Source organism: Lepidochelys kempii, chromosome 5 (assembly GCF_965140265.1).
Source record: "Lepidochelys kempii isolate rLepKem1 chromosome 5, rLepKem1.hap2, whole genome shotgun sequence".
NCBI lineage: Eukaryota > Metazoa > Chordata > Testudines > Cheloniidae > Lepidochelys > Lepidochelys kempii.
In genome coordinates this window covers 843,039-863,526 of record NC_133260.1, presented here as the reverse complement: position 1 = coordinate 863,526, position 20,488 = coordinate 843,039, and the positions used below count along the sequence as shown (strand labels likewise).

General features: G+C 49.2%; 1 protein-coding gene across 3 annotated transcripts in view; it reads right to left on the bottom strand.

The window, feature by feature from the left end:
* Positions 1 to 279: 279 nt before the first annotated feature.
* LOC140911056 (uncharacterized) overlaps positions 280 to 20,488 on the bottom strand; it is a 28,929-nt gene continuing 8,720 nt past the window's right edge. For 2 of the 3 annotated variants that reach the window (XM_073343276.1, XM_073343277.1), the window contains 2 exons: positions 19,825 to 19,907; positions 280 to 5,304 (listed from right to left, as the gene is read on the bottom strand). In XM_073343276.1, coding sequence (XP_073199377.1) covers positions 3,150 to 4,112 — 963 coding nt within the window. In that variant the 5' untranslated portion in view covers positions 4,113 to 5,304; positions 19,825 to 19,907 and the 3' untranslated portion in view covers positions 280 to 3,149. Of the gene's footprint in view, positions 5,305 to 11,424; positions 12,346 to 19,824; positions 19,908 to 20,488 lie in introns of those variants that run through there. The other variant, XM_073343278.1, reaches the window with a different exon arrangement.

Here is a 20,488-nt window from a genome sequence, read left to right as displayed (position 1 = left end):
TTTTACCTTTTGCCCTTGTACTTTATTGCTGCCACCACCAAACGTCTAACAGATATATAACCGGGAAAGAGCCCGCTTGCAAATGTCTTTCTCCCCAAAATCCTCCCAAACCCTACACCCCCTTTCCTGGGGAAGGTTTGATAAAAATCCTCACTAATTTGTATTGGTAATCACGGACCGAAACCCTTGGATCTTAAAGAACCATGAAAAAAAGATTCTTAAAAGAAGAATTTTAATAGAAGAAAAAGTAAAAGAATCACCTCTGTAAAATCAGGATGGTAAATACCTTACAGGGTAATTAGATTCAAAACATAGAGAATCCCTCTAGGGAAAACCTTAATTTACAAAAAGACACAAACACAGCTTATTTTCTCAGCCATTTAAAGAAAACAGAATCTAACGCATCTCTAGCTAGATTACTTATTAAGTTCTAAGACTCCATTCCTGTTCTGTCCCCAGCAAAAGCATCACACAGACCGAGAGAGAGGCTTTGTTTCTCCCTCCCGCCAGCTTTTGAAAGTATCTTGTCTCCTCATTGGTCATTGTGGTCAGATGTCAGCAAGGTTATCCTAGCTTCTTAATCCTTTACAGGTGAAAGGGGTTTTCCTCTGGCCAGGAGGGATTTCAAAGGTGGTTACCCTTCCCTTTGTATTTATGACATGCCCCCCCAAATCACAGATAGGGTGAAACGATGGCTGTGATTTCTTCCTGGAGCTCTAGGAAAAAACAGAGTTAATAAGACACATGTGCCTCTAAATATACTACCAAGTACATAAAGACTAACAATATTTTCCACATCTCAAGGACGATTTTAACCAGTTGATTCTGGGAAACTTTCACGGGAGAGTGCATCAGCCACTTTGTTAGAAGCTCCTGAGATGTGTTGGATGCCGAAATCAAAATCTTGGAGAGCTAAACTCCAGCGAATAAGTTTTTTGTTATTTCCCATGGCTGTATGAAGCCACCGTAGCGCAGCATGGTCAGTTTGCACGTGGAAACGCCATCCCCAAAGATATGGGCGTAGCTTTTCCAGAGCGTAGACAATGGCATAACATTCTTTTTCACTGATTGACCAGTGGCTTTCCCTCTCAGACAGCTTCTTGCTGAGAAACACTACAGGGTGGAATTCTTGATCCAGTCCTTCCTGCATTTAAACTGCTCCCACACCACGCTCGGACGCATCTGTGGTTACTAGGAACAGTTTGTCAAAGTCTGGGGCCCTTAGTACAGGGTCAGACATGAGTGTCACTTTAAGCTGGTTAAAGGCCTTCTGACGCTCTTCGGTCCACCAAATGGCATTTGGCTGTTTCTTTTTGGTTAGGTCTGTCAGTGAGGCGGCGATTTGGCTGTATTGCGGTACAACAACTTTTTGTAGATGTTCCAGGTGTTCTGCCCAGGAATCCGAAAATATGGCCACATCGTCAAGGTAGGCGACTGCATATTCTCCTAATCCCGCGAGGAGACCATCTACAAGTCTTTGGAAGGTGGTGGGGGCATTCCGCAGCCCGAAAGGGAGGACATTAAATTCATACAGCCCGACATGGGTGGTGAAGGCTGACCTTTCCTTGGTGGATTCATCTAGCGGTACCTGCCAGTACCCCTTGCTTAAGTCCAAGGTAGAGATGAACTGGGCCCGTCCCAGTTTCTCTAATAGCTCCTCTGTGCGTGGCATTGGATAGTTGTCTGGGCGAGTTACAGCATTTAGCTTACGGTAGTCCACGCAAAAAACGTATCTCCCCATCTGGTTTGGGAACTAGAATCACAGGAGATGCCCATGCACTTTCAGAGGGGTGGATTACCCCCATCTGTAGCATATCCTGGATCTCCCGTTCTATAGCAGTTTTAGGAGTTTGAGGAGACACCCGGTAAGGTTGGGCTCTAATTGGGTGAGCATTACCTGTGTCAAGGGAGTGGTATGCCCGTTCAGCCAGTCCTGGGGTGGCTGAGAACGTCGGCACGTAGCTAGTGCACAGCTCCTGGATCTGCTGTCGCTGCATACGCCCAAGGGTCATGGAGAGGTTCACCTCTTCCACACCACCAGCACATTTCCCTTCGTAGTAGACACCTTCAGGCCACTCAGTGTCCTCTCCTCCCTGGGCTGTAAACTGACAAACCTTTAATTCTCTGGAATAAAAGGGCTTTAGAGAATTAATATGGTGCACCTTAGGCTTTCGGTCGGAGGTGGGGAATGCTGAGATAATTAACAGCTCCCAGGCGCTCCTGGCCCTTCCCACGACGCTTCTATTTTATGGGCCTGGAGCGCCTTTAAGACCATGACCTGGTCTCCTACTTTGAAGGAACGCTCTCTGGCATGTTTATCATACCAGGCTTTTTGCTCTTTTTGAGCATCCTGTAGGTTCTTTAGCAAGGGCTAGAGAGGTTCGGAGGGTGTTTTGTAAGTTGGTTACAAAGGCCAGAATGTTAATTCCTGGAGAAGGTGTAAATCTCTCCCATTGCTGCTTCACCAACTGCAATGGCCCCTTAACCTCACGGCCATATACAAGTTCAAATGGGGAAAACCCTAAACTGGGATGTGGTACAGCTCTGTAGGCAAAGAGCAACTGCTGCAACACTAGGTCCCAATCATTGGAGTGCTCATTTACGAATTTATGTATCATGGCCCCCAAAGTCCCATTAAACTTCTCCACCATGCCATTTGTTTGATGGTGGTAAGGAGTGGCAACCAAGTGATTTACCCCATGAGCTTCCCAAAGGTTTTCCACAGTTTCTGCCAGGAAATTAGTCCCTGCATCTGTGAGGATGACGGAGGGCCAACCTACGCTGGCAAAAATGTCTGCTAGTGCCTGGCACACACTTTTAGCCCTGGTGTTGCTTAGAGCTACTGCTTTCAGCCATCGGGTGGCAAAATCCATGAAAGTCAGTATGTACTGCTTTCTTGTGGGTGTCTTTTTTGCAAAAGGACCCAGAATATCCACAGCTACACACTAAAATGGAACCTCAATGATGGGGAATGGCTGGAGAGGGGCTTTGACCTGGTCTTGAGGTTTTCCCCACTTTTTGGCATACCTCAAAAGACCAGACATAGGTAGAAACATCCTTGCCCATTCCCTCCCAGTGGAATGACCTCCCCAACCAGTCTTTGGTCCTGTTCACCCCAGCATGGCCACTAGGATGATTGTGGGCTAAGCTCAAGAGCTTGGCCCGGTACTTAGTTGGACTACCAACTGTCTCTGAGGATGCCAGTCTTCCAGGTGTCCACCAGAAAGAGTTTCCTTGTATAAAAGTCTTCTTTCTACAACAAACTTGGAACAATTAGAAGTGCTGAGAGGCGGTGGGTTGCTCTGTGCCGCTGTCCAAGCTCTCTGGAGGCTTTCATCTGCTTCCTGTTCGGTCTGGAACTGTTCCCTTGATGCTGGAGACATCAGTTCCTCATTGGATTGTGGATCTATGCTTGGTCCCTCTGGAAGAGATGTAGGGGATGGGGCTGTTTCCATTGACTGTGAACCGCTCTCCGCTGGGGCACTATGTTGCGGTTCAGGCTCCGGCTGAGCATCTTGTGTAGGGTTATGGGCTGCTGCCGGTTCAGGTTTGGTGGGGCCCTCTGGTGTTGGGGTTGCAAGTACTGGGTTCGGTGCTGACACTGGGTCTGGTGTTGGTTGTTCCGCCGGTTCTGGTTCTGGGACTGGTTCCGTCTGGGTCTCTGGGACTGGATCCACTACTGCTGTTGCAGACATTGGCCTGGGGTCTGGATCCATCACCTCTGACCAGATCCTGATAGAAGTTTCCGGAACAGAGCTAGGCCTCACGGCTTGTTTAGCCTGGCTGCGGGTGACCGTTCCCACCCTCTTGGCCTGCTTCACATGACTGGCCAAGTCTTCCCCCAACAGCATGGGGATGGGATAATCATCATAGACTGCAAAAGTCCACATTCCTGACCAGCCCTTGTACTGGACAGGCAACTTGGCTGTAGGCAAATTGAAAGAGTTGGACTTGAAGGGTTGAATTGTCACTTGGATCTCTGGGTCGATTAAATTTGGGTCCACTAAGGAAGCATGGATAGCTGACACTTGTGCTCTGGTGTCCCTCCACGCGGTGACCTTCTTCGCACCCACACTCAGTTTCCCTCCGCTCCGAAGGTATCTGGGAGGCATCTGGGACTGAGGACCTCTGGTGTGATTCCGGTGCAATGAACTGTAATCTGTTGGGGTTCTTGGGGCAGTTGGCCTTTACATGCCCCGGCTCGTTACATTTAAAACATCGTCCAGCGGATGGGTCACTGGGGCGAGGTGGGCTGCTGGAGAATGGTATGGCGGGACGATAAGGTGGCTGGAGAGTTCCTTGGGCAGTAGGTGGGGCCTTGGGCTGCCCCCGGTAGTAGGGTGTGGTCTGAGGTTGTCCCTTCTGGTATCCGCTCCAACTGCGACCAGTTTTTTTTCTTTTCTGCCACCTCCACCCATTTGACTCCAATCTCCGCCGCCTCGATTACAGTTTTGGGCTTCCCATCTAGGATGTATTTTTCTATTTCCTCAGGAACACCCTCTAAGAAGTGTTCCATTTGCATTGGGAAGGGCAAATCTTCTGCAGATTTAACACTTGCTCCTGATATCCAGGCATTCCAATGTTTCACAATATGGTCGGTGCGTCGGGTAAATGACACGTCTGGTTTCCACCTTAGGGCTCTGAACCGCCGACGGGAATTGGTCCTGCTTTGAGCAGGGGGTTGGACTAGATGACCTTCTGGGGTCCCTTCCAACCCTGATATTCTATGATTCTATGATTCTATGAATGCTCGGGTGTTAGCCCCATTCTGACTCTCGCCTTAGTTTTAAACAGTTCATACTGGTTCATTTGTTCCTTAGGCATTTCAGCTGCCACCTCTCCTAAGGGTCCACTGAGCTGTGGCCTCAGCTCTACCATGTATTGGTCTGTAGGGATGCTGTACACAAGGCAGGCCCTTTCGAAGTTTTCTGAGAAGGCCTTCGTATCATCGCCTGCCTTGTAGGTGGGGAACTTTCTGGGATGGGAAGGGGTACCTGGAGGAGGATTGCTAGGGTTTGTTGGTATATTCTGTGGAGCCTTTGCCTTCTCCATCTCCAGTGCATGCTTCCTCTCTTTTTCCTTCTCCTCCAGTTCTTTGGCCCTTGCCTCCATAGCTCTCCTGAGGGCAGCCTCTTGGTTTTTTCGCTGCCTCCATTTCCTTGTCCTTTGCCTCCACTTCTCTCCTGTGGGCAGCTTCTAGGGCTTTTTCTGCCTCTTTCACTGCCTCCAGTCTGGCTCACTCCAATCTGTGTTGTGTCTTGGTTTCTGTCATCTTTGCCTTTCTGTTTTTAACTAACTTTACACCTGAGAGTTAGAAAACAAAACAAACAAAAAAAACCTTGGCTTGTAAAATTTTGCTGTGCTGTAATAGGATACCTATATTCTCTGATAGTTCCTTCCCCACTCTGAACTCTAGGGTACAGATGTGTGGAGCTGCATGAAAACCTCCTAAGCTTACTTTTTGCAGCTTAGGTTAAAACTTCCCCAAGGTACAAACTATTTTAGCTTTTGCCCTTGGACTTTATTGCTGCCACCACCAAACGTCTAACAGATATATAACTGGGAAAGAGCCCGTTTGGAAACTTCTTTCCCCGCAAAATCCTCCCCAAACCCTACACCCCCTTTCCTGGGGAAGGTTTGATAAAAATCCTCACCAATTTGCATAGATGATCACATACCCAAACCCTTGGATCTGAAGAACAATGAAAAAGCAATCAGGTTCTTAAAAGAAGAATTTTAATAGAAGAAAAATTAAAAAGAATCACCTCTGTAAAATCAGGATGGCAAATACCTTACAGGGTAATCAGATTCAAAACACAGAGACTCCCTCTAGGCAAAACCTTAAGACACAAATACAGGAGTCTACATTCCATTCAGCACAGCTTGTTTTCTCAGCCATTTAAAGAAATCAGAATCTAACACATCTCTAGCTAGATTACTTACTAAGTTCTAAGACTCCATTCCTGTTCTGTCCCCGGCAAAAGCATCACCCAGACTGAGAGAGAGAGAGAGAGAGAGGCTTTGTTTCTCCCTCCCCCCAGCTTTTGAAAGTATCTTGTCTCCTCACTGGTCATTTTGGTCAGGTACCAGCGAGGTTATCCTAGCTTCTTAACTCTTTACAGGTGAAAGGGTTTTTCCTCTGGCCAGGAGGGATTTTAAAGGCATTTACCCTTCCCTTTATCTTTATGACAGCCCCATTAACATTCTTCCAACACTTGCCAATAGCTTTCATAGTGTTGCTATAGCAGTTAGCTATAGCCAAATCCGAGACAACTATCACAGCTCCTAGCCACAAATCTGCACTGCCCTCCAAATCTGCTCCCCTACGGTGTCTGAGGTGCACAGCAGGAACACGCCGGGATCATGTCCATCCTCGGGAGTCATCGCAATGGCCAGTAGATCACAACCTCTTACGTCACAGGTCAGACACTGCAGAGTAGGCACAGCATGGTGCCAACGTCAGCCACCAATCTCCGCCCGTCACGGAAAACTCAGCTGCATTGTGCTGTCCAGCCAGGAGGAGGTGTTGTGTGCAACGTACCTCAGCCACTCCAGGCAGGACATTAAAGGGTCTCGTGGGAACATCTCAAGAGTGTATCTCTATGATAAGGAAGCTCTGAAGCCCATCCATAGCTAGTAGAGGAGCCTGACCCGCTCGTAGCAGCCCTGCAGGTACAGGACCTGGTGCCAGCAGTAAACTAGTGCCAGAGGAGAAGAGAAACACAAGGAAAGCAGCAACAAAGGTCGCAAGCAGAAGGAACAAGGTTGCAGGATCAGTCTCATCCACATGCCACTCTCCAGTGCCTCAGAGAACTTCCAGTTTGATAGAACTACATAAGGAATGGATAGACTGGAAGAAGTATTTTGCAAGACTTCACACTGCAACAAAATTCCACAAGGAAACTGAAGATATACAAGTACCCTCTTTAATTTTTGCTATGGGGAAGTAGGCAGGGCACATCTTTAAATCCTTTGACTTTATTGAAGACAGTCACAAAGATGACTAGGAAAGGGTTTCTGGCTATGCTTGATGCATACTTTATACCCCAGAGAAATATGGTCTATGAAAGAGTGTGTTTTCACAAAAGAATTCAAGGGCCAGAGGGAAATGTTAACAGTTTTATCTGAGCTCTGTGTACATTGGCCGAAAACTGTGATTTTGGGACTGCAAAACATGAAAATATCAGAGACAAAGCTGTAGAGGTAGCAAAGCAGTCTGAACCAGTCAAACAGCAGAACAAAAGGCAGGAGCAACTTGAAACACCTGAAACTGGCTTTGAAGCTGTAAACAAAAATGACGGCTAAAAGTCAATATAATAAAACCCCTGAGGCAAGGAGAGAACTCCTTAACTAAGAGGAACAAATGCCAGTCAAGCACCAAAGCCTTTTAGCCTAATTGCACGAGATGAGGAAAACTGAATAGCCCAAGAGATGATGTCTGTCCAAAAGCACAAGGTATAATAAATGCACAAAACAGGGCATTTTGTAGCTGTTTCCACCACCAAAGCTGTCAGGGAATTGATTAATATTACAGACAATCAAGAGCCATTGTTTCTGGGATGCGTCACGAGTGATGATACAGAACCTGCCTGGAGTGTGAAACTGAACATTCATGGCAAGACTATTGACGTTAAAATTGACTCAGGAGCTGATGTCACAGTGCTCTCAGAAGGGACTTACAATCACCTTGAACCCCTCCCAGAGCTGGCATCACCTGGCCCAGCTCTGACTAGCCCTACAGGTGTTCTGAGCTGCAGGGGCCAGTTCACCACAGAAATAACTTCCAGAGACAAAGGCTGTGCATTCACCATGCATGTGGTCAAAGGATCAAAGACCAACAACCTTCTCAGCTGCAGCGCGGCAGCTGTGATGGGCCTAGTGAGAAAGGTGGATAAACTCGATGGACTATTTGGTGATGCTGGACTTTTGAAAGGAGACCTAGTACAAATCACCTCTAAGAGAGAATGCTGAACCATATTACCTTGGCTGGTACCTACAAGACAGAGGATGTGGAAAAAGCTAATGTACTCAATGCTTTTCTTGCCTCTGTCTTCACGAACAAGGTCAGCTCCCAGACTACTGCCCTGGGCAGCACAGCATGGGGAGGAGGCGACCAGCCCTCTGTGGAGAGAGAAGTGGTTTGGGACTATTTAGAAAAGCTGGATGTGCACAAGTCCATGGGGCCGGATGCGTTGCATCCGAGAGTGCTAAAGGAGTTGGCGGATATGATTGCAGAGCCATTGGCCATTATCTTTGAAAACTCATGGCGATCAGGGGAAGTCCCGGATGACTGGAAAAAGGCTAATGTAGTGCCCATCTTTAAAAAAGGGAAGAAGGAGGATCCTGGGAACTACAGGCCAGTCAGCCTCACCTCAGTCCCTGGAAAAATCATGGAGCAGGTCCTCAAGGAATCAGTTCTGAAGCACTTAGAGGAGAGGAAAGTGATCAGGAACAATCAGCATGGATTCACCAAGGGCAAGTCATGCCTGACTAATCTAATTGCCTTCTATGATGAGATAACTGGTTCTGTGAATGAAGGGAAAGCAGTGGACATGTTGTTCCTTGACTTTAGCAAAGCTTTTTACACCGTCTCCCACAGTATTGTTGCCAGCAAGTTAAAGAAGTATGGGCTGGATGAATGGACTATAAGGTGGATAGAAAGCTGGCTAGATTGTCCGGCTCAATGGGTAGTGATCAATGGCTCCATGTCTAGTTGGCAGCCAGTATCAAGTGGAGTGCCCCAAGGGGCCGGTTTTATTCAATATCTTCATAAATGATCTGGAGGATGGTGTGGATTGCATCCTCACCAAGTTTGCAGATGACACTAAACTGGGAGGAGTGGTAGATACGCTGGAGGGCAGGGATAGGATACAGAGGGACTAGACAAATTGGAGGACTGGCCCAAAAGAAATCTGATGAGGTTCAACAAGGACAAGTGCAGAGTCCTGCACTTAGGACGGAAGAATCCCATGCACCGCTACAGACTAGGGACCGAATGGCTCGGCAGCAGTTCTGCTGAAAAGGACCTAGGGGTGACAGTGGACGAGAAGCTGGATATGAGTCAGTGTGCCCTTGTTGCCAAGACGGCCAATGGCATTTTGGGATGTATATGTAGGGGCATTGCCAGCAGATCGAGGGACATGATCGTTCCCCTCTATTCGACATGAGTGAGGCCTCATCTGGAGTACTGTGTCCAGTTTTGGGCCCCACATTACAAGAAGGATGTGGAAAAATTGGAAAGACTCCAGCGGAGGGCAACAAAAATGATTAGGGGTCTGGAACACATGACTTATGGGGAGAGGCTGAGGGAACTGGGGATGTTTAGTCTGCGGAAGAGAAGAGTGAGGGGGGATTTGATAGCTGTTTTCAACTACCTGAAAGGGGGTTCCAAAGGGGATGGCTCTAGACTGTTCTCAGTGGTAGCAGATGACAGAACAAGGAGTAATGGTCTCAAGTTGCAGTGGGGGAGATTTAGGTTGGATATTAGGAAAAACTTTTTCACTAGTCGGGTGGTGAAACACTGGAATGTGTTACCTAGGGAGGTGGTGGAATCTCCTTCTTTAGAAGTTTTTAAGGCCCGGCTTGACAAAGCCCTGGCTGCGATGATTTAATTGGGGATCGGTCCTGCTTTGAGCAGGATGTTGGACTAGATGACCTCCTGAGGTCCCTTCCAACCCTGATATTCTATGATTCTAAGACCTTTCTACACTGAAAAAACCAGGGAATGAACTGCTAAAGTTCAACACACCTTGGCTCTGGGGGCCAAATCAAGAAATTGTCTTTAAAAAGGAAAAAGAAATGACCTCCACAGCTCCAGTTCTCAAGTACTATGATGTGAACAAACCCATCCTGGGCAGTGCAGATGCAAGCAGCCCTGACCTAGGTGGTTTCTTGTTCCGACAGCATGGCTCTGTGTGGAAACCAGCTGCATTTTGCTCTCAGGCTTCACAGAAGCAGAAAAACAGTATGCACAGATTGGCAAGGAGCCTGGCAAGCGTATGGGCATGTGAGAACTATTACAGCTATCTGTGTACACAGGATTCATTTACATTGATACCAGACCACAAATTGCTTGTAAACATTGTTTATGGAAAAGACCTGGACCAAGCACTGCTGAGATGCCAACATCTATTGCTAAGGTTAATGTGATTTAACCCAACTGCTAAGTATGTTCCTGGGGAAAATCTGGTTGCAGCAGACACTCTGCACAGAGCCCAGCATCGCACTCAACTACTAATGAGCTCGAAGAGGACATAAAGGCATACATGGATGCTGTGGACACATACAGACCAGTATCAGGAAGGAGACTACTCCAGTTACAAAAAGAAACCTTGACAGACACGCAACTTCAAGAAGTTCTAAGTTACATTAGGGGCGGCTGGCCCAAGTGTCTAAAGGACACAAAGGAACTGACAAGGGACTACTTTGTGGTACATGGATAATTAAGCTAGCCAAATGGACTCATGATTAAAGGCAATTGCATCATAATCCCAAACAAAATGAGACAAGAAATCCTAATCCTCATCCATGAATCACATCAAGGATTCATTAAATGCCGTGAACAGGCCAACCAGTCAGTGCGGTGGTCAGGCATCGTCAAGGGCATACATACAATAAAGTATCCACCTGTTACCATTGTAGAATTAACAGACCAACACAACACAACAAACCTTGAATAACACCTCTACCAGTCAGACTCTGGAAGAGACTAACTGCAGATTTGTGCGAATTCAGAGGACATCATTACCTGGTCACAGTGGACTGTTTTTCCAGGTATATAGAAATAATGTACTTGAAAGACATAACATGTTGCAGCGTTACTGAGCAACTGAAGTGCACTTTAGTTTATTTTGATATTTCAGTACAACTAATGACGGACAATGGACCACAATTCACTGCAACAGAATTTAAGTCTTTCTGAATGAAATTCCATTTTGATCATATTACTAGCAGCCCACATTACCCTCTCAGCCTCTCCAGAAAGCCAAGAAAAACCTACAGCAGGAAGATCCATTTCTTGCTCTTCTGAGCTACAGATGAATACTAGCAGGAGCTATTGGATATAGTCCAGCCCAACTCCTGATGGGAATACAACTCGGAACTACTGTTCCAACACTGGAAAAGAGCCTGTCTCTAAAGTGGCCAAACATGCAGAGAGCAGCCAAATCGGATTAAAAGGCAAAATGAGCTTATAACACATTTACACAAAAGACGTCTATCAGAGAACTGCTGGGTCTAGAACCTGGTGACCAAGTTCCTATCAAACTGGATAAAGAGAAAGGATGGACAACGTTCGGTGTTGTAAAGAAAGAGAATTCAGTACCCCCCAGACGATATGTGAGCAAGACTGATGGTGAGAGTTCACCTGAAACCATCGAGAACTACAGTTTGTTCCCCAGAAATAACAAACAGAGCAAACTCTACCGATGGTGGATGCAGAACACGAAGGAGACTCAACTATTAAGCACAGCCCGTTGTTGTAACTAATGGACAGCCAGACGACCAAGTTGTTATGTGTTCGAGTCCTGTAATTAGAAAACTAGAATGACTGCGAGACACTTCACAGGCTGATCTGTCTCCAACTTCACAGACGGCGCGATTGTATGCGATTGTATGCGATGCATCCGATGAAGTGAGCTGTAGCTCACGAAAGCTCATGCTCAAATAAATTGGTTAGTCTCTAGGGTGCCACAAGTCCTCCTTTTCTTTTTACACATCTGGTGTCTCTCTCTGTGGCCAGGCCAGATCTCTTTGTAGCCGGGCCAGATCTGGTACCTGCTAATAGCAGTCTCGCGACCTGCTGTGTACACGGTGTAAATGACAACATCCAAATCCGCCTCTAGTCAGCAACTCCCGGCTCTCCCGCACACTTCTGCCACCTTGTGATCCAGGGAGCAGCCAGAATCCACATGCTGGCTATGCTACTCGCACTTCTTTTCCCTCTGTGGCCAGGGGACCCGTGTGGTCAGTTCCAAACCTCTCTGCTATGTGTTTTTAGAAATGCCGCATGAATCGATGCTCCAAGGTCAGGAAGTAGCCACTTGCCCCATGCCCCCCACAGGCCTCATTGAGTAAAATACAGATTTTCCAAACCACCAATCCAAATCTTGCTTGCCACCCGTCCTCATTTCCCACCCTCTTTGCAGGCATAACTCCTCTTGCGGTCAGTGTTCCCTGCCCCCTCACTGCAGAGTCATCTGGCTCCTCTCCACCTGATACAACAAACATTTTGGTTAGATCGCCTGCTGACTATTCTGCGGTGTTCCCAGGAAACCTCCCCATAAAATAAAAACATGTTCTATTGTAACGGAGAACGGGTAGCAAGCAACCTCGGTTATCAAATCTTTGTTGCACAGGTGTACAAAGGTTCAGACTAGAAAGATCAGTGGCCTGGTTTTCTCCTGGGCAGTGGCCTTGCTACACTCCCGCAAACTACCCAGGCAAGCATGAAGCAGCTTCATAGAACCCATCTCATTCCGCCCCCTTTTTTGGCACATGCAGCCTGTAAGCCTTCCAGGCTCCACATCTATGCAAGCCAAGAAGGAACATGTTCTTAAATACCATTCCCAGCTTGGGTCCCCCAAAACCTGTGTGGAAGCCAAGCACGACCTTGGTAAAAACTGACCAGCTGAAACCAATTGACCCACACCTCAACGATTTAGTTTGATCTCTAGCTCTTCAAAAAAAAACAAAACAAAAAAAACCAACACACACCTAGAACCATTTTGAAAAATTGCTTTTTTTTCCAGGGCTTATATCTCCACAACCCCTGGATCAAATGACCCCAAGTTTGGGTCACTGATCCTGTCCTGCAGCCTCTTGAGGCAAACCAAATCTCAAAGGAATCAGAGTGAGCACATTGATTTTAGAGGATTTAGAAAGGTTGTGATGCAACCTTAACTCTGGTGACACTGCTGCATCACTACAACAAATCGTGTCGCTTCTGAGCCAGGCTGACGACTTCAGGCAGGCTCTCGTAGGCATTATGGCAGAAATGAGCCTTGAGAAGGGATCTGGGGAAGGATCTGGCTCCCTGGATTGGGCAGAGGGAGGGCATTTCAGGTGCAAGGGGCTAGCAGTGTAGAGTCACCTAAGAGAGCCCATTGCCGACCAGTGGTGGGGTGCCCCTGGGGGGCCTGTCAGGGGAAGTATGGGCCTGACCATATATGCCCAGACCTAACATGGCTCTGTGAAGCGGTGAGAAGGGGAAGGTCTGGTCTTCCTCTCCCTCCCAGGGGGATATAACCCTGTCACCTGGGACAGCACATTCCCACCAGCAGAGAAACCCAGTGGATTCTGGCCAGTCCCAGTGCCCCAGACAGGGCTGAGCTGACCCCTTCTGCAACCCTGTTCAGATGGAGCTTCTGTCCCCAATGCCTTCTGCTCTGCATCCCCAGAAACCTCCCAGAGAGACAAGCACAGTTGGGCCTGGGCTGGGGCAGGACATGTGCGGCTGGGTGACACGTGGAAAAAAATACAAGCTCTGGCAGCCGTGGAGGCTGCAGGACTAAAGTAAAACCGGGAAAAGCATTTGCCAGGCCAAATCCAGCTGTCGTGCTGAAGGTCCCATGACCAGCACAGAACCAGAGAAATGTGGGGCAGGAAGGGACCTTGAGAGGCTGCCAAGTCCAGCTCTATGCGCGGAGGCAGGACCAAGCAACCCTAGATCATCTCTGACAGGGGTTTTTCCAACCTCTTTATAACCTCTTTGATCACCATCCTCTTTATAACAGCCCTTAACGTATTTGGAGACTTATCAGGTCCCCCTCAGTCTCCTTTCCTCAAGCCTAAACATGCCCAGCTTTTAACCTTTCTTCATAGGTCAGGTTTTCTAAACCTTTTATTGCTTTCTTCTGAACACACCAATTTGTCCACATCTTTCCTAAAGTGCAGTGCCCAGAAATGGATGCAGTACTTCAGCGGGGGCCTCCCCAGTGCCGAGCAGAGCAGGACAATTACTTCCCATGTCTTATACACCCCGGAATGATATTAGCCTTTTTCAACTGCATCCCATTGTTGACTCATTCCACTTCTCATTGACAAGAGCCCCCAGATCCTTTTCAGCAGCGCTACCACCTAGCCAGTTATTCCTCATTTCGTAGTTGTGCATTTGATTTTACCCTCCTAAGTGAAGTACTTTGCACTTGTCTTTATTGAATTCCATCTTGAATTCAGACCAATTCTCCAAATTGTCACAGTCTTTTTGAATTCTAATCTTGTCCTCCAACGTGCTTGCAAACCTCCCAACTTGATGTTATCTGCAAACTTTATATGCATACTCTCCTCTCCATTAGCCACGTCATTAATGAAAATATTGATTAGTACTAAAGCCAGGATTAATTCCCGTGGGACCCCACTAGATATGCCCTCCCAGTTGGACGGTGGATTATTGATAAGTACTCTCTGAGTACACTCTTTCAACCTGTTGTGCACCCACGTTATAGTAATTTCATCTAGACCATATTTCTCTCATCTGCTTATGAGAATATCATGAGGGACTTTGTCAAAAGCTTACAAAGATATATCACTTCTACTGCTTCCCCTCTATCCACTAGACCACTAAACCCGTCAAAGAAGGAAATTAGGTTGGTTTGGCATGATTTGTTCTTAACAAATCCATGCTGGCTATTCCTTATAATCCTACTTTCCTCTGGTGCTGACAAAATAATCATTTAATAATTTGTATCTTTCTTAGGATCAAAGTTCAGCTGACTGGTCTGTAATTTCTCAGGTCCTCTTTGTTCCTCTTTTTAAAGAGAGGCACTAGGTTTTTCCTACTGCTGGCCACTGAAACCTTACTTGTCTTCCAGGAGCTCTCAAAGAGAGTTGCTAGCAGTTCCAAGCTTGCTTCAGCTAGTTCCGGAAGTACCCTAGGATGAATTTCATCAGGCCCTGCTGACTTGAATATTTTATCTAAATATTCTTTAACCTGTCCCTTCCCTATGTCAGCTTGCATTCCTTCCCTCTTGTTAATATTAACTGAGTTCAGTATCTGGTCACCATTAAGATTTTTAGTGAAGACTGAGGCAAAACAGGCATTACACAGCTGAGCTTTCTTGATGTCATCAGCTATTAGCTCTCCTGCCCCGCTAAGTAGGTCTTTCTCTTGTGCCAACTGTATTTAATGAACCTCTTCTTATTGCTGTTTACACCTGTGAACAGGTTCACAGTCCAGCACCTCATGGGTGGAGACCCTGGCAGCTATCTTGCCTAGTGGTTACAGAAGGAGGGGTAGGGGAACCCCAGGCCCTCCCACTTAGAGTTGCCAACCCCCCAGGGTTGGCCTGGAGTCTCCCAGAATCGGCACTGATCTCCCGGTGACTACGGAAAGCAATCCAGGAGATTGTAATAGGATATTTTAAGAAAATGACATTATGTCATGTTGGGAAAAAAAAATCTCCTGGATTTGGCCCGCAAGGACTGCCACTCACCGACATTCATTCTCCCAGTCTGGATCCAGCTACATTCTCCTCCAGAGCTCTCAGAGCAAGTCCTTCTCCCTGCCCGGTCTGCTCCCACCTGAGGTGTCTGGCTTCCTTTTAAACCCCACCTCCAACTGGAGCATGCTCAGCATGGGCAGTGGGGCTGGGCCCTGCTTTTTATCCCCTTGCTGACCAGTGAGGGGTTTGTACACCCCATCACAATGCCCCTTGCCAGGTGTAACTCGTTTGACTGATATTTTGTACTCCTCCTTAGCAATTTGTGGAGTTCCTCCAGAGGCTCCCTGGAGAAAGCCAGAGCCACAGTCGAAACGTCACCATGCAGAAGAGTACCAGACACATGATGGTTCCTGCCCTGGGGACTTGTTGAAGTCAATTTACCTGCCCCTTGGCTCTGATCTGCTCAGGCAGAGCCTGGGTCTGGGATGATGCACAGGCAGACTCAGGGGATCCAAAGGGGAGTATTGTCCACATCTCTAGTACTGGCTTTCTGGGGCGTTTCCAAGTTTCAAGTCAAGGTGGCAGATGCCAGCAGCTGCAGCTGTTTAAAAGGGCTGGGCCCCAGTTATCCTGAGATACCCCATCCTCAAATAGTCCCACTGCATGTAGAACTGAGCTGTTCCAGCAGCCACTCCCCTGGGGTATTGGTGCGGTGGGCTGGGTCCCCCAAGTGGGCCTGTGACGAGCTGGGGAATCCGTCAGTACAATTCTGGCTGACGGTGTGCAGGTGTTCTTAGGAAAATGCCTTTCCACCTCTGTGTACCCACCATGGGCTGGCAGGGCCGGTAGCACATACACACCACACTAGGGACAACGGAGAGTAGGTGACCTTAATGACTGTATTCTGACCAGTCAATAGGTACGCTAAGGAGGTTGGCTGGAGCTGGGAGAAGCCATTTCCTTCAGCTTGTCTGTAGGGGGCTGGGGTGGGGGAGTGGAAAATAACTAGCAGCAGCAGAAGGGCTGTGTAAAGGGCTGTGTAAAAGGCAAAATCACCTCCCTGCTCCCGTTTCTGCACCCAAGGACGGCGTTACCCTTCGGGCGCAGGATCCCTCTGGGAGCCATGTTGTGTGCCCCTCGATCCTTTCAGGGGCACTGCTTCCCCAGATGCAGTCCCCAGGCCTAGGAGTGCCCTGCCTTCCTCCTTCCTGGATGTATGAACTTCTGTCTTCAGTGATAGGAATGCAGGGAAGAAGGTGGCTAGATGAAGGGGTGGAGGCCGTCTGTGCGGGACTGGAGGATGAACTGGGGCACCATGAGCCCTAGGGCCACAGAGAAGTCAACACGACCCCAAGAGATCAGAGACATGGGCAAGAAACAGCAGCTGGTGAGTAGCGTGAAGTCGGGGAGCTGGAATGGCTCATGGGCATGAGGGGGAGGGAGCAGCTCACTGGACAGGAGTTTGCCTTGTCATGTGGTAGTAGGGAAAGGCAATGGGATGTGAGGGGCAGAGCAGGGCGGTTCCAGTCCCTCAGCCCCGCGGGGCCACCTGGCCCAGGTGTTTGTGTTCAGTTTCGGGTGTCTTGATATCAGAAAGGGCCTGGTGACCCGGGGATCAGCGAACGCACAGGGACAGAAGGGGCAGGGCAGGAGGGGAAACACCCCTTGACACAGCGAGGCTGTGCCCAGCACTGGACCGGGTCCTGGCAATGCAGACAGGTGGCAAGGGAGTGCCATGCTGTGAACACAGACAGCCTCTGGCCCTGGGAGAGAGGCAGTCCCATGGTGGGGATCCCTGGAGCTGGGTGGGGTATCGGAGCAGACTGGAGAATGGGCAGGAGGCTCTGGGGGCTGAGGGGCCCGAGGGAGGAGAGGAGCGATCGCACCCTCCAGAATGTCAGCAAGGGGAGGTGCTGAGCCAGGGCCAGGAGCTGGGAACCAGCGGCATGGAGCCGTGGTCTGGGCAAGGGGGCACTTGCCGGAGACTTCCAGAGACCATTAGGGAAGAGACAGGAGCCGCACAGACTGCGTGGGGCCTCGGAGCCGGTGACGCAGCTTCCCCCTCAGGACATTGTCCCTGGGAGCAGGGGGACGCTGGGGCGGCCGAGCTCAGCCCAGCGATAAGTTTGATTTTTTTGCTGTTTCGAGAGAAAATAAGGGGAACGGAGCCAAGGCCTCCTCGGAGCCTAAAACAGCAACTGCCACTTCCTCGGGTTTATGGTGTTTGCTCTGCCAGGGCCAGCAGCAGCCTGTTGCTTCCTGCTCTGCAGCTGCATCCCCGGCTCTAGGCTCTGGATTCTGGTTTTACAGCCACTCCTGGGTCCCTCCAAGGGCAGCCTGTCGTCCATCTGCTTCCATTGCCCAACACTTCCTGTGGGTTTGTTGCTGCGGCATGTCTCTGCAGTGTCTCATCCTGCCCGGACACCGCCCGGCCTCCTTCCCTGGCAGCGTCGCCTGCACGCCCCCCCGGGCCACGCCCGCTGACAAGAGACGGGCCCTGCGTGCCACGTTGCATCGCTTTGGATAAAGGGAAACCCCCCACTGCACCCACATGCCAATATCTCCCCCGATCTGGCCCAGGGCCCATCTCTAACTCAGCTTCCCCATCCTAGCCTCTCAGAGACACCAGCAGCCTTGTAAAAATATCCCAACGCCAATGTTCATCGCCTTCACCAGTACAAATTTCTGCCTAATTTCTGATTTGAATTTGTCTGGCTCCAGGTTTCAGTCGTTGGTTCTCGTTCTGCCTGTCCCTGCTAGGTTAATGAGCCCTTAGTACCCTGCCAAGGTCACTTGAAATCTTCTTTTCGATACACTGAACAGATCGAGCTCTTTAACACTCTCACTATCAGCCATTTTTCCCAGACCTGGAATCAGTTTTGTGGCTCTTCTTTGTACCCTCTCAAATTTTTCAACATTCTTTTTAAAATGTGTCCCCCAGCCCTGGACGCAGGACCCAGGATTGGTCTAACCGAGGCCCTATATAGGGGCAGAATCACCTCCCCACTCCTCCTTGCTACTCCGCTGTTTATGCATCCAGGCGCTGCATTAGCTCTTTGGGCTGCAGCACCGTGTGGGAGCCCTTGTTGAGCTCTTGTGCGTTCTGACCCTGCGTCCTTTTCAGAGTCCGGCTGTCTAGGGCACAGTGCTCCGGTCCGGAAGGAAGGCCAGCATTTCTTGTTCAGCTTCCAGAGTCCATCAGGGCCAGGCAAAGCGCCGGGGCTCGGTCGCTTTATTCCCTAACCAATCCCACGTGGCAGGTGCTCGGATACCACAGTGAGCGGCACCAGCAGAGAACCCCAGCGAAATAGGCCCCTGAAGTATTTCTAGCAAGGACCCAGGCTTTCAGGAGTCCCTGAGAAAGGAGGCAGTTGTGCCCCAGACGAGGCTGCCAGTCCGTCTCAAAGCGAGCGGCATCCGAGCCCAACGTGCACCATCCATGAGCCCCGGCTGCTCATCAGTCATGTCTGGCACCCATGGCGAATGTGGGGCAAGTCAGACATGCCCTGTGCATTGCAGAGCAAACCCCCACAGTGCTTGGGACTGCCGCTCAGGGGGCATGGGGGAGTCTGGCTGATGAGACTGAGTGGGAGCTGGATGGAGCCTCACACCTCCCAGAGGAGATCAGACAGGGCCCGCTCTGCAAGGGGCTAAGAGCTTTGTTTCAGAGGCCTCAGCAGTGCTGCACCCACCTGCCAGGAGCCCTTCCACACTGACTGCAGAGGTCCTGGTGGCACAGCGTCCCTGGGCAATTATCAGTACAGAAAACCACAGCGAGGCCCTGGCCACAGCATCCAGGGAGGGCAGGCCAGTGAGCTGCGGCAGGATCCTTGTGCCTCCTTTAGCTGCTTTGTGTTGACACTCTGGAAATGGCAGCATCCTACCAAAGCTACGCACTGCCTGGGGGCCTCTTGATCCCCCAGTCTGTGTCCCTCCCGCTGCAGCATGGGGAGGCTGGGAAGGGATTAATCCGAGCCCCTTTTACGGCAAGGAGGCTGTTGGGTACCTGGGGGTCCTTGCTGCCCCAACAATGAATCCTGCTGGCAAGTGTTTGTCACCTTGCTCTGGGACCTGATCGCTCTGGTAGCTGGTGTCTTGGGCGTGCTCCAACCCCGACAGCTCTGAGAGGTGCCCATTGAGGAACAAGTTAAATCCTGGCACTGGTCTGGCTGATACAACGGTCAGTCGTGCAGCAGAAATGGCAGATGAGTTCCCTGGCTACTTCTGTGTTAGGAAAGAAGCCGGATCTTCTGCTCATCTCTGACAGTGACAAGGAAACACGTTCTAGTCCATCAGTAGCTGGGAGAGTGTCACACAGCTGCTAAACATTTCTAAGTCTGTGGACCCAGATAATTTACAACTTGTCCACACTTCCAGAAGGACTGAAAATTGCGGAGGGTTCAGAGAAGAGCCAGGAGAATGATTAAAGAATTGGAAAACACACCTGACAGTGAGAGACTCCCGGAGCTCCATCTGTTCAGCTTAAAGAGAAGGTAAAGGGGTGACTTGATCACAGTCTGTAGGTACCTATGTGAGGAACAGAAAGTTGTGAATAGAAGGGTCTTCAATCTAGCAGACAAAGTTATCACACGATCTAGTGGGTAGAAGATGAAACTAGATCAATTCAGACTGGAAATAAAGGACAAATTTTAAGTTAGGGCAATTAAGCATTAGAACAATTTCCCAAGCGCCGTAGTGGATTCTCTGTCCCTGCCAACGTTTAAATCAGAACTGGACGTTAGTCTAAAAGATCTGGTCATCAAGCAGGAATTAAGCCAGGGATGCCTTATGGCCCGTGCTGTGCAGGGGGTCAGGCTGGTCCTAGGGCCCGTGCTGTGCAGGGGGTCAGACCGGTCCTAGGGCCCACGCTGTACAGAGGGTCAGACTGGTCTTATGGCCCATGCTGTACAGGGGGTCAGACTAGATGATCACAATTGTCCCTCTGGCCTTGATGTGTGACTCACATCCCTCTTATATGTTGTCTCTTTAAGATAAACAGTTCCTGTCTTTGCACCCTAACCCAACCTAGGGAGTCTCTTTAGCTTCTAATCTTTCTCACTGCCCGTCTCTGACCCCTCTGTTTCTGTGGTGTCCTTTCTGAGACGGGG